Source organism: Macrotis lagotis, chromosome 8, assembly GCF_037893015.1.
Source record: "Macrotis lagotis isolate mMagLag1 chromosome 8, bilby.v1.9.chrom.fasta, whole genome shotgun sequence".
NCBI classification, from domain to species: Eukaryota; Metazoa; Chordata; class Mammalia; order Peramelemorphia; family Peramelidae; genus Macrotis; species Macrotis lagotis.
Window position 1 is genome coordinate 14,183,949 of NC_133665.1, and position 17,505 is coordinate 14,201,453.

Here is a 17,505-nt window from a genome sequence, read left to right on the forward strand (position 1 = left end):
CCTGCTCTGCCTAATTTATAGAATTGCAAGGGAAAAAAAATGAGATAATATTTGTAAAATTCCATAGTACCTAAAACCTAGTACCTCGCACACGGTAGGTATTATATAAGTGCTCATAACTAGCACACAGTAGGTATTATATACTTATATTTAGTATACAGTAGATACCATATAAATGCCAGTTATCTTCCTTCTCCTCCTCATTATTATTATTAGTGAATTTGTTTTAAAAAGCATAAATACTTCCTACAATGCAAGGGACCATCCAACGAAACCCAGAAAGTCATTCTCTATTTTACAGATGAAGATAATAAAGTCTAAGGAAATTAGGGGACTTGGATGAGTCTTATACTGTTGGTAAGTATCAGAGACAGGATCTGAACTCAGGACTATTTTCTCTAGAGTGGATATTCTTTCCACTGTACCACACTGCCTCAATTCATCTCAATACACATTTCTTAAGCACTTAACACATACCAGGTGCTAACTTCTAGAGACAGAAAAAGAGACAAGAGGCAATTCCTGCCATCAAGGAGTTCATAATCTAATGGGGCCTCTTCAATTTGATGATATCACTGTCGTGTTCCTCTTCTTCTTCATAACTGGCTTAGGTCTTATGGGGAGTAACATTTATCTATAAGCTGCCATTTTTATTGTTGTTTTGGTGATGGTTTGTCCTTTGTTTCTGAAGAGGACCAATGACATCAAAGGGTGATGTCTTGACTTGGGAGTAAATTTGATTTAAGTGAGGCAGAGTTGCACAAAGTCCTCAGCTCCCCTCTTTTCTGAGTCATGGAAGTCTAATGGCAAGACAAAAGTCAAGATGACTGGGAGTTGGGCTGGAAAGCAGGGATGACTTGGCATCTTCAAAGTCTGACCAATTTCAAGGTAAAGCATCCACAACACCTGCTTCAGTCACCTTCATGGTCATTGGAACAAATTATTTTCATCCATTCATTCTTCTAGGGAAGTCTTCACATGCTTGGATAGACATTCCCCTTCCTCACCAATGGATTTTAGACCTGTTTGTTATCCCCACGTTGTCATTTTTAGGGATTGTGGGGAAAAAAATCCCCAAAATGTATTGCTACCCACCAAAATTTCTTTAAAGAGATCTTTGTATCTAAAACAAGAAATCATATTTAACATTCAAATACTCCTATGTGACTTATATTCATACTGAGTTGTCAATAACAAGTACCAGAGTCTGCTGACAGAGTTTCAACAGAGTTGGGATACTGGATATTTGAAAGAATTAGAGGAAAGACAATGCAGAAAAATGAGAGGACACTGAAAGTGAAGATAGACTGTTAGAGCAAGAGACAAACTTTTTCATATTCTAGTGTAAGGTCCATCATTGTACTGGGGTAGAGAGGGAGAAGCCCCACAAGTGCAAGAAACTGGAGAGCCATCAAGACATAGTAGATAAGAGAGCTGAACTTGCAGTAAGGAAGATCTGGGCTTTTAAAATCCTGCCTCAGACACTTAGTTGTAGATCCCTGGACAAGTCACTTAAGCTTTCTGTGCCTCAGTTACCCTGTCTGTAAAGTGAGGAAGGTAGACTCTGTCCAGCTCTAAATCTGTGAGATGGAGATTCTCATTGAGAAGGAATTCTGCCTTCAAATCAATAAGTCATTTTCCAGGTTCTCCTCAGGGGAGGAATCAACCTTTTTCTACCCCCCCCCCCCCCCCCCCCCCCCGTTGCTGGCTGCCTCTTTAACTGAGTTGGATGTAGCATGGGCAGGGGCCACTTCATACACCACCTCTGCAGATAGACCAATCCAGGTTGAGGGTAAATTACATACGTCATTGACTATTTAGGGAGATGTCTACCCCAAGCATGTAAAGACTTTGCTAGTGGAATGGGTGGATGAGAATAATTTGTTTCAACAACCCAAAGGTGGCTGAAGCAGATGCTATGAAGCACTTAGAGCTTGGTAAGACATCTAAGACCAGTCATGGCCAATTGTCTTGACTTTTGTTTAACCACTGAACTATAACAACTGAGGAAGAGAGAGTGAGGTCGATAATATTGCACAACCATCTCACTAAAATCTAATATACACACAAATCAAGACACCACCATTGGTCCACTTCAAAAATGAAAGATGAACAGCAAGAATCAAGTGTACTTTTTCTCAGTAAAGATGCCCTGCCTCATCCCCCACATACACATATACTCTCCAGCCTTGTGTTTCCTTCACCTTGCCCGCTGCCTTCATTCTGAGGGTTAGAAGAAAGTCCTAAGAGAGGGAAAGAATCTTTTTCCCCAGGGGTTCATCCCCTCCCCTCTTCCTATCCAAAATCCATTTAAAGTCCCTTATCGTAACATGTAACTGATAGTCTCCTGTTTCCTTTGGTGCTATGCTCCAAATCTGACAGGAGAGGAAGAAGGTCTGTCCCTGCAGTTTTCAATTCAGGATTTAAAGACCAAATTACAATGATCCAGATTAGGCCTTTGCACAATCTGTCATTGAATTTTAAAAGATGAAGGATCAGGCCCCAGACCTTGGTGTGCCTCTCTCCTACTATCCAGCTGCTGGGTGGTCTCTTAGAAATGTACATACTTCCTCCTCAAAATTTTCCACCTTCTTGGAGGGAAAACAAAACAATAGCTCATATTTATAGATATTACATGGAAAAAGTCTTGAAAACCTTAAAGCTCTATAAAAATACCAACTATTATTGTTTTGAAAAGCCCCCTGCATACATTTGATACTCTCAACATCCCCTCAAAGTAGGGAGGAACTGTATTATTAGCCCCATTTTACAAATGAACAAACTGATATTCAGAGAGACAGCTAATATTTCTCAAACTTATTTTCTCTTCACTACACAGTATTCTTTGCCAAAGGAATCCCAGAGCTCTGAATGTTTAAACTGGCAACACCACAGGAGGGAGAGAGGGGACTTGAGCATTCTTGGTTTTTCTTTTCTAAGGGCAGCTGGTTTTTGTTGAATTTTGAGTTCAAAATCTGACAGAGCTCTAAGGTTTAATGCATGTGGATAATGGCAAGTTTTGTTTATTTTTTTGAATACCATATGAATCATACTACATGTGCTGGGTCAGTAAAATTTATATTAGAATTAATTATGTTTTGTTTTATCTGCAATAAGGCAACCTCCAAAATTCCATAGCAAAGTGTGTTAGTGAGTGACAGGACTGAAACTAAATTCAGATCTGATTTCAAGTCCACTGTTTTTTTCTATATAAGTTCTTGGGTTCATAGAGTTAGAGAGGGAAGGGGCCTTGAAGTCTAATTGGTCTCCTTCCTCTCCCCCTCTCCCTTTTCTCAAATGAGGAAATGGAGACCCAGAGAAGTAATGGGATCATAGAGGTAGAATGGTCCTTAGAGACCACCTCATCCAACATCCTTTGTTTTACAAATATCAAAACTGCAGGTCAAAGAGGTCAGAAAGATTGACAGGTAGTAACAGACAGGATTTGAGCATCCATTCCTTAAATCCAAAGACTAATCTTTCCCCTGTACCCCACAGCAACAAGTACAACCACCATTTTTAATATTGTGTGTTACATATTTTATCTCCTTTGATCCTCAATATAATGCTGTGAGAGTGTCACTCTTCTTATCCTTTTTCTACAGAAAAATAAGAATAAACATTTAAAAAGAGTTTACTATGGGTCAGTCACTTGACAATTATTTTCTCATTTGAATCTCACAACAATTTTTCCATTTTACAGATGAGGAAACTGGATCAAACCAGGGTTAAGGGACCCATCCAATGTCCCAAACTAGTGTCAGAGGCAGAATTTGAACTCAAAATCTTTCTTACTCCAATCCAAAACTCTACCCTTTAAGACATATCACTGCCATGCTGCTTCAAAAGAAAAAAATCAGAAAGAGATGATTCAGTCTAAATGCAGATTGAAGCACACTAATTTTTACTTTAGTTTTTCCTTGTTTTTCCTTTTTCTTTTTTCACAAATTAATATGTTATGGCATGAGTGTACAATTATAACCTATATCAAATTGCTTACCATCTTAGGGAGGGGGAGGATGAAAATTTGGAAACTCAAAATTTTTTTAGAATGAATGTTAAAAATTGTCTTTATCTGTAATTGGGGGAAAAACAAAATACTATTTATTTTTAAAAGTGACTCACCCTGAGGTAGAATTTAAGCTCAGATATTCCTTACTCTAAATCCAATACCTGATTCTCTGTGACACTTCACTGCCATGCTGCCTCACTCATAATCAGTAACAGTTAGAAATATGTCCAGAATACAAATGGGTAATTGGACAAGCTACCACAGTTTGGTGGAAATATCTCTTAAGAATATCTAGACCATAGGTAAGTGACATTTTAGAAATGAAAGGAATTTTAGCCCAATTCCCTAATTTTATAGATGAGCAAACTAACAGAGGAAAACACTTGTCTAAGGTCATTCAAGAAGTAGCCAAACTCCTGGGAAACAAATCAAGTGTTCTTTATGTACATAACTCAAGTCCCTATAATCTAATGTTCTACCTACTTGCCAAATAACTTTTAAATGATCATGCCACAAATCTCCCATGGTCAATTTTTTTGGACAAGACCTGCGATTTTATTTGGAGTGGTAACTTTCAGTGAACAAATTCCATCTACCAAATCAGATTGGTAACCGTTGTGCAGTGGAGGCATTTGGGGCACAGATTCTTTGATTCATTTGGGTAACCAAAGTCACAAAGCCAGTATATTTCAGATGCAAGACTAGAATCCAGGGTCTCCCTGATGCCAAGGTAGGTTCTCTATCTACTAGGTAACAACACTTCTCAGATTCCATGGGAAATTAATAAATTGACCTTCTGGTTTACCAGTTTGATCACTCCAGGGTGAACTGATAAAGCCAAGTTTCTAAATCCATAAGTCAAGGACCTAATCCTGGATCTATGGTTGTTGTCCTTAGAAGCTCACATCCCATGAGGTCTAGCAGGTCTCTTTTCTTTCCTACTCTCTCAAGTATAAGAGGTAGGAAAGACATTGAAAAACTCCACAGTCTGATCTGAGGGTTGCCATATTGTAGTTTACTGTTGGGAAAAATTTTAGGTTTTAAAAGAAATTTGAGATCATCCAAGCATCTTATAGCTGCCCTTATCATCCCTCCTCATCTTCATCTACTCTAAGACAACTCTCAAATAAGACCACATGTTAAGGAATTACTTACTTGGTAATAACAGTCTCCTTCAACTGAAAAAGGAATGCCAAGCTGCCTAAAATCCTCAATATTGTGGCTCAGGTTTGCAGTGATCCAGGTCTCTTGAATTTCCCCAGAAGGACCTTCTACCTTGAAGGCAGCATCAATATGGCTTCCATTGCTCTGCAGTCCCAGGGTCAGCCTGTGGTTAGGAGCCAGGTAGGTATGGGAGAACAGAATCTCTCCATCAGTGGGCAGTCCTGGATGGGAAGAGACACAGACAGGGAAATGGAGATAATGAAACTATTAGGAAAAATTCAACCCAGTCCATTTCCTCAAGAGCTATATCGGAGTTGAAGGGAGAAGAGATAAGAACTAAAATGAGGATTTTAATCTATCTGGAAAGTCTTGTTACCACTGTGACTTCCATAACCTTGGATAGTGAAGGGTTTTTTCTGGATTTTCAGGAGCTTGGGCAAGAGTAGCTGCCATTCTCCCCCACCTTAATCCCAATCCATTCCCAGTATAGGGTCAAGGCTTTGTTTGCCTTCCCTACCTGAATTTCTTAAAGTGCTACTGTTGTGGACCAGATTGGCAGAGAGCTGCCTATGCCCTGGAACCATGATGCAGGCTGTACTCAAGGACAAAATGGTCTCATCAGCATGAAAGGTAGCATGGGCATGATAGGCATCAGGTTGGGTCTGCAGCTGTCCCCTCAGTTTAAGCTCCTCAGGGATGACCTGACTGCCATTCTGAATCATCACACATGTTACACTGTGCATGCTGGTGTTCCCCCAAATGTGTTTATCCCTCAGACGGAGTCCAAACATGACATCATCAATCAGGAGACTGAGGTTTCCTGTGAGAAACAGAAAGAAGGGTTGCTCAATTCAACACAGAGGAATAGGGGAAGAATGTAATTTCCTATATCACTTGCCATGTTCTCTAGGTAAGGAGTTCCTTTTCTCATGGCCCCAAGTTCTAGGTTAGGAGGTGGCAAATTCATTGTCCCCTTATTGTCCCTTGGAGAACACTTCCCTCTTTGCCTATCACTCAGCCATTCACTTGCTTTGAAGTTCTTTTCATCTTCTATATCACCTAATTCAAATCCTTGCTATTGCACCATATCAAGCCTCCAGGTCAATCTTCTTCCTTTCTAAAAAATTTCAGTATTTGGATTACCATCATCCCCAGCCTTCATACTTGGGATCTTTGACATTCAAATGGCTGGTCTCTTGAAAACATTTACACACACACACTCACATACCATACAGCAACTTCTTCAGCTCCTATCACCTATATCTTCACTCTTATCCAGAGTCAGCCACTATCACATGTCAGTTTTCACCATTACTGATAACTGTCTTACCACATCACTCTTCTCTATTTCTCACTTAAAACTTATTTTCATGACAGATCCCCTCCTCTTTTCCTCTCCTAGTCCTCTACGCCTGCTCTCTCTTAACTTCCCTCTCTTTAAAATCTTCATTCTATTATTAGAATTGGAACTGAAACAACTTGAGTTTTGTCCTATGGCACCAAAATTGAAAGAATAAAAAAATTTTAAATAATAATTTTAAAAGATGGCTTATTCTTGCTATCTGCTTTCTTTTCTATTCTGTTAAGCACTGCTACAAGTCAGACAACTGAGCTGACAGAGTCCACCGTGGACATAATTCAGCTGGGCCCTCACCAATAAAGAGGATAACAATCATCTTATCTTTCTCTGAATGATCATCTATTGTACTTCTTGAAAAACCTATCCAATTCTTCCCTCCCTCCCCTCTCTCTCTCTCTCTCCCACCTACCCCCTTGCCTTCACATGACATTCTTCTCTTCTTCTCACAAGAAGACCTTAACACCTAATTTACTAAAATAAAAAAGCATTTTACTAAATTTCACCAAAATAAAATTTAAAAAATCAGTTCCATCTACCGTGAGCTCTCTCTTTTCATCTATGTTAAATCAGTTTCTGTTCATAGTCCTCTTTGCCAAGGCCAATACCTCTATTTGTGGTTTTGATTTTACCTCCTCTTGTCTTCCTCCCTGTTCTTCAGTTTTTCTTTATTTATTAGTTCCTTCCTCATTACCTATAAACATATCCAGGTTTGCTCCTACTTAAAAAAAAACACAACACTTGAACCTGATTTATCTGCAGCTCTTGCAAATATCCCTCCCCTTGCTAGTTCTTTGTCCTTGGTTTCTATGACACTGCTCTCTCCTGGTTTCCTTATCTAGCTGACCACTGCTTTGCAATTTGCTTTGCTGAATCATCATCTCTCTCCATTCCCTAAATAGAGTCTACTAATGCATGGTCCTAAGTCTTTTTCTCATTTCTCTTTGAACCCTATCTTTTCTAACTAGATTACTGATGATCCTATTTATCCAAACTTGTTCTCTCTATGGAATGCCAATCCTATATTGCCCAATATCTGCTAGCTATGTCTAACTAGAAATTCTATCAACACCTCAATTCTAACATGTCCAAAACAGAATTCATGATCATTCCCCCTAAACTTCCCCCTTCTCCAAAGACCCCTACATCTATTGATCATATCATAATCCTAGTAACCTAGATTCCTATCTTCAACTCTTCACTCTTAACCTCCATTCTTTCTAAACTTTCTCTTGTATCATTAGTTGCCAAGTTCTGTTGATTCCATGATGCTCCTATATTCATAAAGTTATTACCCTATTCAATTCAATATCAATTTAAATAATGCCTGCTATGTGCTAGGCATGGTGTTAGGCTCTGCTGTTACAGTGACAAAAAGCAAACAGTCCCTGCCTTCAAGGAATTTGTTTAAATTCTACTAAGGAGGAAAACAGCATGTAAAACAACAGATAAATAAACATTTCTTGTTCAGTTGTTTTTCAGTCATGTCTAACTCTTTGTGACCCCATTTGGGTTTTCTTGAAAAAGGATACTGGAGTGATTTACTATTCCCTTCTCCTGTTCATTTTATGGATGAGGAACTGAGGCCAGTAGGGTTGAGTGATTTGCCCAGGGTCACATCGCTAGTAAGGGTTTGAGGCCAGATTAAAACTCAGGAAGATGAGTCTTTCTGACTTCAAGACAGCTACTATTCAACTTAGCCTTTGGGTTCTCAATATTTGGGGGTCTCGGCTGATGTTTCTTCACTAATTGACTCTCTCAAAGTCCCCCAACCCTCAAATTCTCTCCTTAAATTTTCTATTTGGGATCATTTGTCAGACTTCTCTCCCAGGCTCTTAAGGAAGACACACCCTCGTTGCTGTGGTTCTTCTGTTTGAGGGATCCAGTGAGGTCGAGGAGCTTTGGGACAACTCCCCAATTGTCAATGTTGTGCTGGACTCTTCCCTGCAGGGACAGGATGGGTACCATCTTCTGCTCCTTGAGTCCTGTGAAAAACAACTGGGCACTGTTCTGATCGAGGATCATCTTAGTAAAGAACCAGAACCTAGGAGGGAAAAAGATAAACTAATAAGGTCAGAGTGACCATAGCCAATCCCAAAGGCTTAAGATTCCTGGGCATTTCATTTTAAGTCAGGGGCAGAATATGCTGGGTACAGAACAATGGAGGAGATAAAATTTGTCTCTCCCTTCTTCTTTGGGTTCCTTTTATTCCCTCCTGGCTTCTTCTTAAGCCAATGTACTAACATTACTTCCTGGCATAGGAATCTATTAGGGACTAGAACAGGAAGGGACTTCACTGCACATCTACCTCAATCTCTTAATTTTACAGATTTTTTTGATTTGCAGATTACAGAGAAAACAGAGGTTGTTTTTACTGTGGCTCATTCAGATAGCATTCAACAAAGATGGTATCTAAATCCAGGTCTTATCATTTGAGAGAGTCAGTTCTTCCTCCAGTTGAACCACACTATATACTTAATATAATGACCCAGTCAACTTATAGTGTTTGAATATCCAGCCACCTCTATACTACCAAATCTTTACTTTCTCTTTTTCCCATTAATATTCCTTTTCTCTTGGTAGCTTTTCTCAGATCCCTATCAGAGGCAAACAAAAGCTCCCCTCTCCAGTTCTACAGATCCAATCACTATCTATCCCTCATGATTCAGCCCAAGGACCATCTCCAGCATGAATGAAGTTCTTTCTGACCTCTCTTCTTCAAATAGAAATGACCTCTTTCTCTTCTGAACCTTCAATGCACTTTGCACTTCTCATACTTTCCCATTCTTCCTTGCTTTTTTCTGCATTTATGTCATTTCTTACTTTTCCCAGAAGACTATATGCTCTTTAAATATAGAGAATGAATTTTACTTGACTTTTTTATCTTCCAATATCCTTAATGAACTCTAACTCTGCACTGTGAATGACAGCTTCATTTACTCATGTCTGCATTCAACTGACACCTCTTCCCATGTGCAAAATGGTATATGTAAAGCAATGGGGGAGATAGAAAATTGAGCTAATTCAGTCTCTCCTTGAAACTTACAATTTAATAGGGAAATAAGATACAAATGCTGGTAAGATAGCATAATTTTATATGAAAAGTACATTAGAGGACTGCAAAATCAAGTAATCTGTGATATTCAAGTGGGAATCACTATCATGCCAGAGTTAGGGAAAATATGAGGGAGAAAGTAGAAAAAGAGATGGAGAAAATAGTATTTGAATAGCATTTTAAAGGAGGGATAAGGATTCAAAAGGCAAAGAGCTTAATGTGTTAGCCTTCTCATGGGTAGTTAACATTTTAAAATGGATACTCTAGCTCACTCCACACTAGAGGCAAATTTGTAACCCAGAGGAATGAATTTCAAATAATGGGATTCAGTCCATGGTACCACTTTAACTGTCCCAATCAGAAAGGATATCATTCCTCCACTCTCCAAACCATTTGCTGACTGAGTAATCTCCTGACCAAAAAGAGCTTTTGTAGGCTTTTACCTTGCTGGAGTGACTTTGCTAGATAGTTGAAGCCACATTGCCCTAGGATCGGTGAAGATGGTTTGTCGGAAGAGAGCACTCACATCCCATCCCCGGGAGCTCTTCCTGGTCTCTCTGTTTATGCTGGCTTCTAGTAGAGCCATCTCCTTTCCCGAGGCATGCACAGACAAGGAACCATTGACGCTTCGATCTTTGTACTGCTTACCAGCAACCTGGACCTACAGAGTAGATCAGATGAGGGCAAGAGCGTCACAACGGGAATTTTCCCTATAACAGAAGGGAGCCACAAAGCAGGCATGGTTTGGAGAAGGAGAGAAAGACAAGTCTATCCAAAATCAACTTATCTTTCAAAGTCCAATTCAAGTTTTATCCCCTCCATAAAGTCTTTCCAGCTCACTTAAATCCACAGGGATAACTCTACTCTTTGAACATGAAAATGCATGGTATCTTTGGGCTTTATATCACATTTAGTATATACATTTTGGCATTATTAGCTAGTTTTTCAAATAATTTTTCTACTCAAATAAATTTTATGCTAGGTGGCACAGTGGTGGCAGCTAGGTGGCACAGTGGGCACAGCTAGGTGGAGCAGTGGATAGAGCACCAGCCCTGGAGTTAGGAGAACCTGAGTTCAATCCAGGCTCAGACACTTAATATTAACTTAGCTGTCACTTAACTCTACTGCCTTGCAAGAACAAAAAAAAAAACCTAAAGAAACAAGGATTGGGTCAGTTAAAGTGGTACAGTGGATAGAATACCAGGAAGACTCAGTTTCCTGAGTTCAAATCTGACATCAGACACCTACTAACAGTATGACCCTGGGTAAGTCACTTAACCCTTTTTGATTCAGTTTTCCTCTTCTGGAAAATGAGCTAGAAGGAAAAAGCAAACCACTGTAGTATCTTTGCCAAGAAAACCTCAAATGGATCTAAAAAAAAAAAAAAAGAAAGAAAACCCCAAATGGGATCACAGAGAATCAGATATGACTGAATCAACTGAAAAACAAAGACTATATCAATATAAATGAAACAGTTCTAGTCCTTCTGCTCAGGTATAGTAGACCAAGTAAACCCTAAAACTAATTCTCCCTCCTATCTCAGGGACACCAAACATTTTGCCTGATCTGATCTACTTTATTTTCTTAAAATTAAATCTCTTCCCAGGAGGGAAATACATTTGGCAAAAAATTAGGGGAACTGATGCCTGCCTAGCACTTTAAAGGGTACCAAGTGTATTCCTTTCTCACATTATTTCATCTGGTCTATGAAACAAAGATAGCATAGAATTCACTATTCTGATTTTATTATAGTTGAGTGACTGACCCATGGTCACTCAAGTGACATTCAAGTGAGATTCAAACAGAGGTATTTCCATTTCTAGTACCAGTACTTTATTCACTAGATGGCATTGTGGATATTTAGCTTCTTAATAGCTATATGATCCTGGACATTAAAAGTCTGGCAGCCTCAGTTTCCTCATCTATAAAAATGGGAATAATAATAACACCTATTTTCCATGTTGATGTGAGAATCAAATGAGATAAATGGTTAGTACAGTTATTAGCAACAGTAGCATCCCATAACACCTTTCATTAAAGTATAAATCATTGTCCCTTGGGACATTCTCTTCCTGTATTTCAAAGGGAAAAGAGCTATGAAAAAGTTTGACTACTTCATCCCATAAAGAACCAAAAAACTCTGATTATTTTTGAGTAGCCTAAATAACAGAAAAAGCTTGGTAGGGTCTATTTTTGTTTCAGTTCTACCTTGGGTCCCTCCCAAACCAGCATTTTAAAAATAGAGCCTCCTTGAGTCCATTCTCATCCCCCAGTTCCCCAAATCACATGTGGGAGGCCATTTGGAATTCTACAAATGATACAATACCTGGAAATTTGGAGGAAGTGTTACCCTAGCAGGATGCCTAAGTTGGGAGAAAAATCCAAAGTGAGACTTGGATCCATTCAGCTGAAGCAAGAACTGCAGGGATGAGAAGAAAGAAGAAAAGAAAATCAAAGTCAGAGCTGGGTACTCTCAGGAGCCCAGGGGAGGCCCTTGTGTTGGAGGTTCAGGGTAGAAAATTCATCAAAAACTGAATTCAGGCCAATATCAAAGAATATTTATCAAGTCATATACTGTGTATCAGATACTGAGGATATAGAGATGGCCTCTGTCCTCTGGAACTCATATTTTAATAGGGGATACAACATATACACACAAATGTATATACAAATATAATCAAGGTAAATAGGAAAGCAGGGGTGTGTTAAAGCCAGCTTGTACCAGTTTCTATGAGCTGATTATTAAATTTACCAATATAAGTCTTTACAACTCAGAAACTGGCAAATACTACAGTGACCCACAGCTTGATTTATTGTTTTGTTAATTGTCTAAAGTTGAGAAAGTGGTAAATAAAATGTTAAAAATGCAGATTAAACTTAAAAGTGTGTCCTACTTTTTCAGAGCTGATTGTTAAACATTTACCAGCATACCGCTGTATCAGTTCATGTATGTATGCATGGGTATATACATACCCATGCATACATACATGTTTATTATAAATATACAAATATGTGTGTGTTTATATATACCATGTAGTGATAGAACATTCAACAATAAATGGAAAGTAATTGAGGCAGAGAAGATAATTGTAGCTAGGGGGACACAGTGGGGATCTGGAAAGGTTTTGTGCAAAGGACTTGTTTTGAATCTTGAAGGTAACTAGGGATTCTAAGAGGCAAAAGAGAGGAAAGAATGCATTCCAAGCAAAGAGAACAGTTGGGGCAAAGACAAAGAGACTGGAGATTGGAATAGAAAACAGACTAGTTTGAAAAAGAGGCTAATACAATAAAGCTAGAAAGTAAGTTGGTATAAGATTATGAAAGGCTTTAAATGCCAAATAAAGAGCCCTATATTGAACCCTAAAGGTAATAGGGAAATACTGGAGTTTAACAAACAGGAGAATGACATAGTCAGATTTGTGATTTAGGAAAATCACTTTGGCAGCTCAGTGGAGGAAGGTCTTTGGAAAGGGAGACCAGTTAGAAGCTGTTGTAATATAGTTCAAGCAAGAGGTGATTCAGGCCTGAAATGCAATTGGAGAGATTTCCAAGAGAAGACTCAACAAGATCTGGCAACTGATATATGAGGTGAAGGAAAGTGGGGAATCAAGAATGGTACCGATATTACAAAACTTGGTTAATGGAAGGATGGTGATACTCTTAACAAATAGTAAAATTAGGAGGAGAGCCAGAGAAATGAGTTCTATTTTTTAGATATGGTGAGTTTGAGATGTTTACAAGTAGAAATATCAAATATAAGACCCACAGTACTACTGATTAAAATGTAATTGAGACATATTTAACAAAATAAATAAAAATACAATAAAACATAGTAGTACATTTTAAAATTAAGACTAAATAATGTTCCATTGGGATCCTTTTATATGGATTAATGGCCTCTTTTTTTCAAACTTCTTTGCAAGAATTCGAAATGCCCCAAAGGGTGTTAGTGATTTATAAGTACAGAAGAGAAGAAATTCAAGTGACAACCTCCTTGGTCCTGAGTTATCTCATCAATAAAATGAATTGGTTGATTTTAAGGTCCCTTCCAGGTCTAAATTTATAGTCCAATAATATTAGAATGTAGGATGGAAGCACCAGGGAAAGACCAGAGCTAGATATAGAGATCTGGAAGTCATCCACATAGAGATGATGACTAAACTTACAGGTGTTGATAGGATCATTAAGTGAGAGAGTATAGAGAGAAGAGGGTCCAGGACAGACCTTTGGGAGACATCTACAGTTAGGGAATATAGTAGAAGAGACTGAAAAAAATAACAGTAAGACAGGTAGGAGAACCTGTAGAGTTGACAGTGTCACAAAAACCCAGAACAAAAGAAATTCCAAGCCTTTAAACCATACAACTGACCATTCCCCCAGAGCATACAGAAAAGGGTTCAAATGATGTTTGAAAGACTTGCAAAAGGCTGAAAGAACAAATCTGAGAGTGTCAAATTCTGTCCTTTTCCAATCTTGCCCCCTCCTGCCTATCACAAGCTCCTTTTTCCAATAAGCTTATACATTTCACTAAGACCTGCTTGGAGAGCAGAAAGTCTGATCTTTTAGAGACCTATTTATCAGTGAAAGTGAATTTTTCACCTAAGATCTCTCACTTCAGAAGGGAACTTGGAAACCCAAAATAAAGCAGACCCACCATCTCCTCTGCAACTCCAGAGAGAGAGGGATAGGTCAGCTACCCTACCTGAGATGTGACCTTCTGGCTGACAGCAGCTTGCATAGTTAGACCACAGTCAAACTCTCCCTTGGGGTGCTGTGTGAAGAAGATCTCGCCATTAAGGCCCAGTGCTTGGGGAATTCTCAGCTGAGGAAAAAAAATACAACCAGTGATATGCATTCCTCTGTATATAGAAAGCTAAGAGAATCTTAAGCAAGACTGGAGCCAAGTTGACATCACATAACCTTGGATACCTGAGTAGAATGGGTCAAATCTAAGTTCAGGCCATGACGAAAATCTCTTTCCATAGAGTTATTATGATGTCTTCCCTTCAAATGTAGAATATCTTTCTGGTTAATTTTCAAAACAGCCTCGACCTCCTGGTTACCCTGGAATAAATGTAGGTTGTGGATGCTGTTACAAACCCCCTCCCTTTGATATGGATATTGAACAAGTAGTTACAGATGCTTTGCATGTAAATATATGTTCATGTATGTGCTTAGGCCCAAAGGAGTTAACTTACTTGCCCAAAGTCCAATAGACAGTAAGTGGCAGAACAATTTTTTGAACCCAGATTATCTGACTCCCCCCTCCAAAAAAAAAATCAAAGTACTCTCTCCACTGTACTATAAATTGCCTTACAGACAGGCAGCTAGAGCTCAGGTCCGGAATCAGGAAGATTTGAGTTCAAATTTTACTTTGGACACCTTGGACATCTATTAACTGGGTGACCATGGGTGAGTCACTTAACCCTTTTATGCCTCAGTTTCCTTATCTGTAAAATGAGTTGAAGAAGGAAATGGCAAACCACTCTAGTACCTTTGTCAAGAAAATCCCAAATATAGTGATAAAGATAATTAAACAACTGAACAATAATGGCAGATGAGGAACTAAGTCCCAGGGAAGTGGGAGACAGAGAAGGAAACTGAAGTCTAGAGATCCAAGAACATGCCCAAGGTCATATAGCTAATAATCAATAGGAGCAAGATTCAGATCTGGGTCCCCAGGCCCCTTTCCAACACTACTATAAATTTAGACTTGACTTGGCCAGCAAAGAAAGAGTAGTATGGGTTCTCAAAAGGGATGCAGCATAATGAAATCTGTTTAAGGAATATTAACTGAATTTTTCTCACCAGAAAGTATCCTGTTCTTTGCTTCTTTGAAAAGACAAACATTCCTCACCTTCCCTTCTCAGTGAAAATTCTGGGACAAGCCCAAATGCCGGGAACATTTGAGTCTTGGTTGTCACAGGTTTCATTAATAAAGATCTTCTCTCCCTTACCTGCCCCCATCCCATGGCCTCATCAAGCATCTCACTTACGTTTTGTGGAATCCTTGTCAACATACATGTGTCTATGTTCTTGGGAATGAACTTGCTATTGTATGGATGAGTCAAAGTAACACAAATCTATGAGGAACACAAAAACATGCATGTACTTATAGATTTAAGCAGTTCATTATCTCAGTTATCCTATCCTCCCCTTCTCTAGCCCAGTCTCCTTGGTCCACTCACATAGGGGTAGTCAGCCTGGTAGCCCAGGGTCAGTGTGTGCAGGCATTCTTCCAGTCCATTCACCAAGACTTTGGTCTCCAATATGTACTGCTTCTGGCTTTTGTCCACAGTAAATGTCTCCTGCAGGAGGAGGCTCTGAGGGATGGGCAGTTTTAAGGGATGCCTAGAATTGGGGCACCACGGAGAAAAGCAGTAAGAAACAAATGGGCTGCTCCCACAGAGTAGCTTAGAGTTATCATAGACCCTATCCCCAAGGTCTCTCTTCATATTCAATTCATTTAGGAGCAATTGGAGCTGGAAAGGATCATGGATCATAGTAATACAATAATAGTTTTGAAGTTGAAAGAATTCTTAAAATCATCCAATTCAGTTTACATTTCATTTCACATCTAGTTGGCTTTATAGTTAAGGAAATTGAGGTCTAGAGAAGTGACTTGTCCAACTCACATGGGTAGAGTCAGAAGCAGGATTTGAACCCAGGAGCTTAGTCATCCAGACCAAATTTCTCATTTTACAGCTCATATGTTCATAGATGATAATAATGACATAATAACTAGCATTTATATAATGCCTTCAAGTCTATAAAGTGCTTTGCATACATTATCTCATTTGATCCTAACAACCACCAGGAAGATAAGATACTATTATCCCCATTTTACAACTGAGACCCAAAAAGATTAGGTGACTCATCTAAGGTCTTACAGATATAGAATCAAAAGTAGGATCTGAAGTTAAGGACATTAGCACCATCTATTCTAATCCACTTATTTTATAGATCAAAGGTTCAATAATAGCTAACCCTTAAATAATGCTTTAAGGTCTGGAAAATGCTTTAACATGTTATTTTATTTGATCCCGATATCAGCCTTGGAAAGTGTTACTATCTCCACTTTACATCTGAAGAAACTGTGAAAAGTTAAGCAATGTAAACTCCTTGAGGGAAGAGGCTGTCTTAAAAAAAAAAAAACTTGGGGGGGGCAGTTAGGTGGTAGAGTGGATAGAGTACCAACTCTGGAGTCAGGAGGACCTGAGTTTAAATTCAGCCTCAGACACTTAATAATTACCTAGCTGTGTGACCTTGGGCAAAGTCATTTAACCCCATTGCCTTACAAAAAAAAAAACAAAAAGAATTTACTTTTAGTGTTTAATAAATGTTCATTGATTAACTTACTAGAGTCAGCTATTAAGCTAATGACTTGCTATTAACGTGACTAGATACACATAGTTAAGTTCCTGAATCAGGATTTGAACTCAGTTTTCCTGATTTCAAGTCGAATACTCCCTGACCTGCACTACCTAGCTGGAAGAGACTTCTTAAGCCATCTAATACAATGGCTCTTCTTTCATAAAAAAAAAAAAACTAAGGTGAAGAGAAGTTAATTGACCTACCCAAGATCAATCAGTTAGTAAACAGGATCCTCAAAGAAAGAAAAAATGACTTGCCTCCAGTCCACACAGGTCTAATCAAAACACATCCATACAGTAGAGAAGACATGTTCCAAGCTCCAGGTCAAAGTTATTGAAAAGATTTAGAAACAAGCTCTCAGCCATTTGCTCCAAATCTCAGAGGAGGCCACAGTCCCCAAAAGCAGCCTCTGAGATTAGTTCAAACTGGACTCAGACTCACTGGTGTGAGTAGCAAGCAAGCCTTATGGGTTATATATTCTGTAATCCAACAACAATGATCTTGCTTGTTCCTCATACAAATTACCTCATTTCCAGACTCCAT

The 17,505-nt window shown here is 38.9% G+C and overlaps 1 protein-coding gene across 1 annotated transcript in view; it reads right to left on the reverse strand.

The window, feature by feature from the left end:
* The window catches only part of LOC141495122 (uncharacterized), a 170,717-nt gene that overhangs the window by 82,474 nt on the left and 70,738 nt on the right, over window positions 1-17,505 (reverse strand). The window contains exons 30-38 of the mRNA XM_074196114.1: window positions 15,777-15,939; window positions 15,585-15,671; window positions 14,518-14,652; window positions 14,291-14,410; window positions 11,915-12,007; window positions 10,032-10,249; window positions 8,384-8,577; window positions 5,694-5,996; window positions 5,168-5,397 (exon numbers count right to left, since the gene is read on the reverse strand). Of these exons, the coding sequence (XP_074052215.1) occupies window positions 5,168-5,397; window positions 5,694-5,996; window positions 8,384-8,577; window positions 10,032-10,249; window positions 11,915-12,007; window positions 14,291-14,410; window positions 14,518-14,652; window positions 15,585-15,671; window positions 15,777-15,939 (1,543 nt within the window). The remainder of the gene's footprint in view (window positions 1-5,167; window positions 5,398-5,693; window positions 5,997-8,383; window positions 8,578-10,031; window positions 10,250-11,914; window positions 12,008-14,290; window positions 14,411-14,517; window positions 14,653-15,584; window positions 15,672-15,776; window positions 15,940-17,505) is intronic.